The sequence below is a fragment of the Phyllostomus discolor genome, chromosome 3 (assembly GCF_004126475.2).
Source record: "Phyllostomus discolor isolate MPI-MPIP mPhyDis1 chromosome 3, mPhyDis1.pri.v3, whole genome shotgun sequence".
NCBI classification, from domain to species: Eukaryota; Metazoa; Chordata; class Mammalia; order Chiroptera; family Phyllostomidae; genus Phyllostomus; species Phyllostomus discolor.
In genome coordinates, this window is record NC_040905.2 from 200,008,630 (window position 1) to 200,019,270 (window position 10,641).

General features: G+C 43.2%; 1 protein-coding gene across 1 annotated transcript in view; it reads left to right on the plus strand.

Moving 5' to 3' along the window:
- PAPPA (pappalysin 1) overlaps positions 1-9,836 on the plus strand; it is a 224,107-nt gene extending 214,271 nt beyond the window's left edge. The window contains exon 22 of the mRNA XM_028529324.2: positions 4,189-9,836. Coding sequence (XP_028385125.1) covers positions 4,189-4,296 — 108 coding nt within the window. The 3' untranslated portion in view covers positions 4,297-9,836. The remainder of the gene's footprint in view (positions 1-4,188) is intronic.
- The last annotated feature ends 805 nt before the right edge of the window (positions 9,837-10,641 follow it).

A 10,641-nucleotide genomic window follows, 5' to 3' on the forward strand; every position in this document is an offset into this window, starting at 1 on the left:
GAACCTAAAAACAGAAACAAACAAAAAAAAACTAAGCAAACAACTAGAACAGGAAGAGCATCAGAGACATGGAGATCACATGGAGGGTTATCACTGGGGAGGGGGAGGGAAGAGAATGGGGGAAAAGGTACAGGGAATAAGAAGCATAAATGGTAGGTACAACATAGGGAGAGGTTAAGAATAGTATAAGAAATGGAGAAGCCAAAGAACTTATATGTACGACCCATGGACACGAACTAAGGTGGGAGAGGGATTGCTGGTGGGAGAGGGAGTGCAGGGTGGAAGAAAATAAAGAGGAGAAAAAGTGGGACAATTGTAATAGCATAATTAATGAAATATTTAAAAAAACAAAACAAAACAGCCCCTGCTGGTGTGATTCAGTGGATTGAGTGCTGGCCTGTGAACCAAACAATCACAGGTTTGATTCCCTGTCAGGGCACGTGCCTGGGTTCCAGGCCAGGTCCCCAGTGGGTGGCAAGTGAGAGGCAACCATACATTGATATTTCTGTCCCTCTATTTCTCCCTCCCTTCCCCACTCTCTAAAAATAAATAAATAAATAAAAACTTAAAAATATAAATAAAAATAAATACAGACTAGGAAACTGAAGCTCAAAGAAGGGAAGGAACTTGTACCAAGTTGCCCAGCAAGTGAATGCAAGAGCAGAGGCTTTCTGATTTGTGTTCTAGCTGGGTATCTGTTATTCATTTGTTCCTCCATTCATGGGTTCATTGAACACCTGTTCTTAGTATATAAAGACTCAGTTCAGAGGCAGACATGGTCCCTGCCTGGACTGAGCTGGCATGCAAGTGCAGAAGTGATTCAGAACAAGGAGGGCATCGAAACAGGATGCCCTGTGAGAGGGGATGAAGGTGATGGTATCATTATTCAGGCGAGTCAGGGAGGAGGTGATACTTGAGATAAGACCTGAAGAACGAAGGGGAGCTGGCCAGCAATGATCATTAGGGTGGAGGAACATGCATGGTGAAAGACTTAGAAGTAGGAAAGCACTCAGTATTTGAGGAACCAGTCAATAAATAAAAAAGCCACAGAGTAAGGGGAAGGAGGGGGCCAGGTGAGGTCTAAGAAGCATGTGGAGATCAGATCCTGCAAGGCCTTGAACTTGGGTAAAGACTTTGGGTCTTACTTTAAGATAAAGAATCTGCTGAATTTTTGCTTGTGTGAGGTGCAGCAGGAAGGATGAACGATAAATCAGATGTGAAACTGTCCCTAATGGGTCATAGAACCCAATGGGAAAGAGTTACAGAGAGAATTGTGTAGAAGACATTAGAGGTAACTGGATCATTCTATGTTAGGATGTGGGCAAGGGCAGGAGAAGGGGACAGATAAAGGGATAGGTGAGTTGAGGACAAAGAGGTGGCCCAAGTCTAGGAAGTGGGAGAGAGGGCGCAATAGGCAGGAAAGATGTCACGGATGGTGAAATAGGAGCTGGTGAGAAATGATTCAGCACATGTGTATTTAAGCATTAAGCATCTCCCGAGTGTTAGGCCATGTGCTTGGGCCTTTTGTGTATTTCTTTTTCTTTGATCCTCACAACCAAAGAAAATACAGTATTTTTTAAGATCACACTTTTATAGATGTAGAAACTCAGGGATATGGCGGTGAAGGGATTTTCCCCAAATTGTTCAACAAGTGTGAGGTAGGTGAGGATGCCAACCCAGGCCTCTTGGCTCCCAGGAGGTTACTGTCCCCACTCAACATCACCTGCTTGATTTCAACTTGGCTCTGCCCTCAGTTTCCCCACTGGGACTGGAGAGTTTTCTCTGTGTCTTTTCCAATTGTGACATCCTGTGCTTCTCTTGGAGGTGAAGAGGCTGTGGGAGAATATTCTAGATTGGAAGGCACAGCCTCCACAAAGGCATGGAGGCTGGGGAGAAAATGTGCTAAGCAGAGAAGAGCAGGTAGTTGTTGGAGAAAGACAGGCACTGCCGCAGCTGTGAGGAGCTTACCAGGCAGGCAGCAGGCACCCGTGCATTTAAATTGAAAAGAGAAACAAAGGGATGTGCTGGCCTCGAGTGCAGTGGGAGTCAGGGAGAGGGAGCAATGAACACACATTCCTTTGTTCTATGCATTGGGCCTTGGGAAATAAGAATGCACAAGACCGATGTGGTCTCTGTCTCATCGAGTGAGAGAGAGGAGGAAACACAGGGTCCGGCAGAAGTAACGCTGTTTGGTGTGGTTGGTGAATGTCTCACATGAGATGGACAGCAATTTGAACGTTTCACCTACAATGTCATATGGTGTGCTTGCGTGTGATATTGTTATGTTACAGAATTACATGCTTATGACTTTGTAATAAAACATTTGGTATAGATTTCCAGCTCATAAACAAGGGGTGGTTTGTGCCGGACCCTGTCTATATATGCATATGGATGTGTATGTGGTTGAGCTCTGAGCACATGTCTAGAACTGTGTTCTAGGTGTTTTGCATCACTGGCTTCACTCATCCCTCATCGCAACCTCAGGGACATGTATGGCTTTCACTATTCCCATTTAATGAAAGAGTTAACTAAGACTCAGAAGTTGTCACATGTTCCAGGTCATATCTCAGTGAGGTGACAGAGCTTCTGGGGCTTATATTTCAGTCTTCCTGTTCATTCCTACATTTTAAATTATTGCATAATTGCGGGAGAGGGAAAGAAGTTGGGACGAAACAGGGAAGGAAAGTGGGAGGGAAGGAGGGCAGGCAAAGAGACAGAGAGAAAAGAATTGGATACAGGAGAGAGAATGAGTCCACGAGCTAGAGAAAGATACTCTCTGAGGCTCTGTGAGCACTTGGAGACCCAGGCAGGAGGCGAATGAGGTCATTACATCCATCTGTGTGGATGGGGGACCCTCTAGGGAAGGCGATATGCAAATATCATGATGCAAGGAGGTGAAATCCACTTGGCTTGTACTAGCCCAGCCTGGGCTCAGGCAGGGACTGCGCTGCGCTCTTTGGAAAGACGGATCACCGGCTGCATGGAGGAGACATTCACTGTTGGGCTCTTTCTCTGTTTCTAGGAAGGAAAGGCGGCCCAAGGTCACAGAGCATGTGAAGGGATGGAGTGGGAACTGAAGCTCAAGCCACTCCCTTTTTTTAATATAAATTTTTATTTTTTACTTTTTCCAGCTTTTGTAATATACACATATAGCAAGTAAATCACATGATATGGCACTCACTTTTTCTTGTAATAAAATCTGTTCCCTAGATCCTTCAACCAAATCTTATGCAAAATCTCTAGGTGAAATATTTCCCACCAGGATTTCTGGACCCCACCCCGCCCCCAGCTCTGAGCTTGCTGAGACATGCTTTTGTTTTATCATCGCCTCCCCAAAATCAAAACTACCAATATGTGCAGAGAATTATGCTTTCTTAAAGGACATTTTCATATCCTTCATTTCACTTGATCGCCCCCTGTCAGATATTGCACTGTACCATCCTGTGAACCAACTCTGGGATAGTGCATTACGATATTTCACCCATGGCTTCATTCAGCCCGAGAGTTTACAGTGCAAGGTTGGTCTTACCGTATCTGTTCTACAGCTGGGAACCTGAGGATCAGGGAGAGGTGGCTCATCCTTCTTTAAATACAAGATTTGCCATTTATTGCTTCGGGCAAATGCCTACCCCTTTCTGAGCCTCAGTTTCTCCATCTGTACAAGGGTGATTGTTTTCATACCTATCTTATACAGAGTTGTCAAAGGGTTTGATGCTTCCCTATTTGGAAAATGTTGAGCACATTGCCTGACCATAATAAATGCCACTAAGGATGAAAGCTGCTATGAGAACAACCATGGTGATCTTGGTAAAGTTATCATAGGGCAGGGGTGTCACACTCATTTTTACCGGGGGTCACATCAGCCTCATGATTACCTTCAAGGGGCTGAATGTAATTTTAGGACTGTATACATGTAACTACTCCTTAATAGTAAAGCGAGAGCTCAGCACTGCCATCAGGTAGAAACAAAGTGCCTGGCCAGATAAAACAGGGTAGACGGCCGGATTTGGCCTGCAGGCCTTGTGTTTGCCAGCTGTGTCATAGGGCTAGAAAGAAGCAAATCCACGACTTGAACTTGACCCTGCTCTCTCCCAATCCAGCTATTGTCCCCTGCCCTACCCTGCCTCTCTGAAAATTATTGCTTCAGATACAACCATCTGGTTCACCTCTTTCTCTTTTTCTTTGCAGGTCACGCCCTTCCCTATGTCCTGTGACCTAAAAGGTGACTGTGCTTGTCGGGACCCCCAAGCCCGAGAGCACAGCCGGAAAGACTTCCGGGGATACAGCCATGGCTAAGGAAAGACAAGGAGTTGTCAAAGAATTCCCACCGCCAGGACCCACATCCCTTTGGTATTGATTTCACAGTCAGCTGCTCAATGGAATGGCCTCTCCACACCAGGGATCCTTAGCACCTAACCGGTCTGCCTTTAATTTCACCCAGGAAGGACTCATAGTGGGGGCGCATGAACCAAGTCTCGCCATGTTGAATAATGGAATGGAATCCCATCCCAAAGTCTTAGATGGATTACATATACTGCGTGCAGTCCCAGAGCCTCCTCAAATCCTAACCAATTGTCACACGACCACAGCAAGGAAAATGTTCTCTATCTAGGAGCGTGCACTTCTGTGGCTAGTACACATGCATGCATATGCACCCATACAAACATCTGTGTGAGGGCAGTTTTGGAGACTGAGCAGAGAGAGACTAGAACAAAGTCAATGTTTCCTTTCCCAAGCTCCTAGCCAACACTGTCCTTGGGAGAAAGGAGCTTACAGAAACTGCTGAGACCAAGTGTTGAGATGCTAACATAGTTCACACCTTGAGGCTTGGAATATGTAGGGCGTGCACCATGGTGTGTTCCTTTGGGATCAGAAATGAAATTGTCTCTGATCACCTACCTTCTAGGAAAGTAGGACCCAGGAAGACATAAAGAATCCAAAGTATACAAAACCCCGTCCCCCAATTTTTCTGCTGCCATGGGGGATTTACCCCAACTCCAGGGTTTGAGGCCAAGCTGGAAATGGCTTAGGATTGCAATATCAAGGTATTATAAGAGCCCCCTGCTTGAGGCTTGAGGCCAATATCCCTCCAGAACCCACCCATTCCCCAAATCTTGCCTTGGGACCACATTTGCTGCTACTTTTCCTGCTGCTCTATCCTATACATTGAGTACCCCAAGATCGTAAGACTAGGGTTAGGAAAACCCCCATACAACCAAACAGTCTGCCTTAAAAGTGACCCACATTTCCCTACAGCTCCTTACTTCCTAGCCCTTCAGCAAAAGAAAAACCCTCATTGGCCACATGGTGAGAAGTTAAGTCCCCTATCATTGGGCTTCTCACCCTGGCAGGGAGTTGAGGGACTTAAGATGCTGGAACCCTCACTGATAGTCCACCATGTCTAAGCCAGTGTTAGATTTTACAGCCAAGTGGAACAGTGTTAAATTTCTGTGATGTTGGGGCCATCCGGGGACTGTTAGAGTGGAGGGGACTCCTGAGCTATTGTGCTTGACCAAGCCTTCCTGTCCCTCCAGGCTAAAGCAGCCTTTGGTCCTGAGGACCTCACTGTGGCCCCGAGTAGCTATACTTCTGGACAGAGAATCATCTTGGATAGGATCTAGACAGTGTGTGTTCCAGAGGGCCAGCAGAGGGAAGTCCAAGAGTTCTCACCCTCAGTCCCCAGCAACCCCACATGGCCATGATGTTTTCTACAGTCTTCCATCCGCCAGTGCTCCCACCCACACCTGTGGCTGGGCCACCCTTCCCTCTCTCCCACACTCAGCCTCCAAAAGTTCAGAGTAGGTTAGTCGAACCAATGTGGAAGCCTCTACCTGTTTGGGGCCCTCTTTGCCTCTTTTTAGCCAGTTACCATCCACTCCTTTAGATTAATGTTGGGAGGGATTAATGCAGAATGAGGTGGAGAGAATGGCTAAGTTGGATATAATTTCTCAGACCTGGAACTCAGAAAGCGAGGCGATGGGAGTCTACACTAGATGTGTGGCATAAAGATCGCTGTAGATCAAGTCATCTCAAGCCTAGAGAAGACAACCAACAAAAACAGTCTAGCACAGGAATGGAAAATACCAGGCACGTGTGCTTGCCCCTCCTCACTCCTGCTTCCAAGGCAGGCTTTGTTCATCAGTTGTAGCCCTTCTTCCTGTGGGGACCAAAACTAGCTTCAGAAAGCTTCTTGCTATATCACTCCCAACAGCAATTACCTGCTGATCAGGAACACCTGAGAAGACATTTATTGGCCATCTGCGGTCTGTTCTATTTTAAAAAAAACTATCAAGGTGCTTTTTGCACAGGTGCCCACAAATAAGGATGCAGTGCAGAGATTTGTGTGGTTTGTACTATGTTACAAACTTGGAGATTGAGTTCCAGAATGGAGAGACTACCACCCTTGTTAAGGCCAGGCTCAAATTCCTTGTTTCTTCCTTATAAATTCATGTTTTTATTCAAGACCATTTTTTTTCTATAATTACCAGGGCCAATCGTTAGCAAAATAAGAATTATAATAGAAGCATTCATCCCATTTGGTACCCTTCTCCAGTGTCTAAGAGCTCTTCCCAACTCTTAAATCCCCTCTCTTACTCGAGCTGAGTTATCATCCTGTGTGGTGCTAGCAAGAAGGTACGAACTGCGACAGGTAACTTTGACAGCCCTCCCTGTTGCTTTATTACAACAATAAGTAACTCGAAAAGCCTTGGAGACCTGAAGACAACATTACTAATGGTGGGGTTGCAGGAACCACAGAAAAATGGTTCCTCTTAAAATGACTTTCATCCTCTTTCTTCCTTCAGTCTAACCCTTATTATCTATCCCACATTCTCCAGATGAGCAAAGTTTCCAGAAGGCTGACTTCTAGCTTCAGATTCACAGACTGAGTTGAGCCCTCTGAGCAGACATCCACCCAGTCTCCTTATCATCATCATTGAGACCTGTTACAAATTTATATTTGCCACGATTGTGAGATGTGAGGCTACTTGATTGACGGCCAGCCTCGTGCCCACATGGACAGTGTAATTAATAGCCCTTTTCAACCCGTAGTAGGGGTGGGTCTACTTTATTTGTGCAGTGCACTGGTACCCAGTTTCATTTTCTTTCTGGGAACAAACTCATTGTCTCGTCCTTCCTATCATCTCCTGTTTAGGACGATGGAATACTCACAAGGAGGCAGCTCAGTGCTTGAGGGTTCCGGGTGTGAAGGGTTAGCCAGTTAGCAGCAAGAATGAAAAGATGAGGCAGACAGTCCTCTAAGCTCTCTCTTAGGAAGCCTTTTTAAGCCACAACCCTGACTGCCCGCCCAGAGGACTTGCATGACCCCCACCCCTGATTCTGTGCCAACCCCCTCCTAGGGAAGACAGTCCTGGAGAAGTGCGTTTGGTTGGCTGATCAGATGTCATGGAAGGGAGAGATCAGCGGTCATAAACTGTAGGGCTTTGAAGATGGAGGGTGTCAGCTGCTACTCTTGGCTTCAGCATGTTGAGTCGCTGCCTAGACAATTCTCTTGGTCCTAGTCCCACCTTGGCCAGTGCTTAAATGCTATTTGTTGAAAGTAATTCTTTGAGACAGATTTCAGCTACCTCCCTTCCAGGTTTGATTGAACTTGGTTGTAACTGTCCATTTGTTATAGGTCTTACCTGTGTTAGGAAGGAAGGACAAAAGGAAGGAAGGAAGGCAGGCAAGCCATATTTTCAAGTTACCAGTTTTGAATATTTGTGTTTTTTTTCTGGAACTACTTCAAGTACAAAAAAAAAAAGAAATTGATGGTGACAAAACTGTACAGATAGAAATTCACAGAACACAAGGAGATTAAAAGGAAATAAATATGCATGATTAAAAATAAGAATTTTTTTAAAAAATATTTTTGTGCTTCCTAAAGAAAATTGCTTATTCTACAGACTGAGTAGGTAGACATAAGTGTAACAATTTCCATAGCAAGAGATGTAGTGTGGGATTTTATAAAGCTGTCTGTTATTTTATGTACATTGTGGTAGGTCCAGGAAATAAGACATCTTCCCCTTAATGTGTAGTTGTTGCTGGGGAAGTGTTTTGTCTGTTTGTTTGGTGGCAATCCGTGTTAGTAGGGAGTGGGAGGGCTTGCAATTGGTTTTACCAAATACTAAGGGGACATATTGTGTTGTGCTTTTCACATTATAAAATGTGTGTATCTACCGGTAGAGCACTTGGCTTTATAAGACTGCACTTAGAACCACACTGCACAGTCCACTTTCCTACAAAGCTGCTACATGACCAGACAGGTGATTCCCATGGGTTTTGAGAATCAAAACAAAAAATAAACCAAGCAAACAACAAACATAAAAATGAAATAGCACATGAATAAGAGCCTGCTCTTTTTAAAATCTTTCAGGTTTTGCCAAATTCCTACCAGTTGTTTGAGCTTTAAAGGACAAGACAGGAACTCTATCCCTGGAGTAAGAACCTAGAAATCTTGATTCCAGGCAGCAGTTTGCTTAGGGATCTTGAACAAGTCATCAGATTGCCTCTCCATTTGCCTCAGTTTCTCTAGCTGCAAAATGGGGATAATACTACTTAACCTACCTCACAGGGGGAGTTGTGAGGCCCTGAGGTTTTAAGTGGGTGACGGCAATCTGGGGGAGCCAAGGCTGGGCACCAAGGCCACAGGTTCCCTTCCAAGAAGGCACCGGCCACTGGCCCTTAAGAAAGACAGCGAGTGCTCGCTCATTTGATAGTTCAGGGAGCAACGCAGGAGCTCCTGGATGACCATCCATGTTAGCAGAGAGGCTTGTACTGGGGAATATTTCATTCTTGGGTACATTGGACTTTTCCCGCTTATTCTGGCCTTCACCAGTTCTATGATTGGACTAAAAGCCAATTACTTCCTGTAAAGTAAAAGTCCGTTCACTGTCATCTGTTCAGTACTTCCAGGCCATTCCCAACTTTACAGAGGGAGGGAGCCCCTAAAACCTCCTCTCCTCAGACTTAAACTTCAACATTGAGTGTTCCGTGGGAAGAGCTGGCTTTCTGAGTGCAGACATCTTGGGGCTCCTTAAACCACACACCAGCAGTCAGTGAGGAGGATTTCGAACAATTATCGAGTTGCTTTTTTGGGTCTCTATAATCAATAACCTGTCCACAGATATCTATCTATATAAAGATATTATATATAAATATAAATTTACATATATATGCACATGTATATAGAGTTGTACATATATGTGTGTGTATATATACTTAAATGTAATATTTACAAAATAAAACTGTGATCTCGTCTAGAGAAAATGTATTCATATTACAAACTGCTCTTCCATATTTATGTATCACATTATACCTTTTTATTATTGTTATAATTATTATGGGTATTTTTAATTGTTATGATGCTGAAATCTGTTTGGCACCTTCTGGAAACTACCAAAAAAAAATAACTCTCCACTGAAGTGCTTAAAATCTGTTCTCATGAGAATTCTACTGGCCTACTATGAAAAAGGAAAAAAAAATCTAAAAACCAAAACACAATTCCAATCCTTTTTCTGTACCTCACGCGCATAAATTTGCTGCTCCTATTTTGGTTTTTTTCCTGTTTATGTATTTTTATGGATCTAAGTTAAGTCTCTTAGCAATATATAAAAATGTAAATAGTAAACTTTATTTATTAAGAATGTCATCTTTTTTAATTTATATTTACACAATTGTTCATCTAATTTATTTTTTCTATACAGTTTTAAATACTCAGACATATTTTGCTGTTCATGATATTTTTATCCTGTTCTCATGAATTTGTTTTTCCATACTGTTTTCTCTGGTCTCAATTACAGGTTGGATCTCATGAAAAAAAAAAGGAAAAAAAAAAACTAATGTCAAAGACAGAAATATTTTGCCACTGTTGATTATTATACCTTAAAGTTCTATATTATGAAAATATATAATAGCTTGTATGCTTCAGTATATAGTGGTGTGTTTTTTGTCTGCTGTGGAAATCGAATGGACTCTCCTATAGACACACTAATATGGAAGAAAACCCAAGACCTAGAATGAAATCAGTGGCAGCCTGAGGCTGATTCCAATACGCAGCCAATCTTCTGCATAAACAATTCCCAGCGAGCATCTACATTTTGCATATGCAAACACTGAAAAACATTCTTACATATGATAAGAAAGTTCAGTTTTCGGGGAGCTAAACAAATATCACCTCCAGCCATGTCTGCTCTTTTGAATGCTGTCTTCAACAGTATACTTCCAGCATGGTCATTGTTTTCATTTTCTCCCTTCATCCTGGGACACTCTGACATCCAGTTCATCAAATGAACCCGCAGCTGAGACAAGTTTTGCTGTTTTCTAGCTGCCTATTGTAGGTCTTTCTTTTTTAATCTTATCATTATTTAGTAGCTATATGATCTTTGGAAAGTTATTTAGCTGCTTTAAGAATTAGTTTCCCCGTCTGTAAAATGGAAATAATAAAAGTACCCACATTGTGAGGCTGCTGCGAGAATAAGATAAATATGTGAAGTTATTAGAACTACCACAGACATTATGTAAACTCTTGCTATGATTGTTACAAGGCAGGGCTGCCTATGACAAGTATTAATAGTGTACTAATTTCTTAGGATATCTGCTTATTTTTTACAAGGATAAAGACTAGATGTACAAAAGCATTCA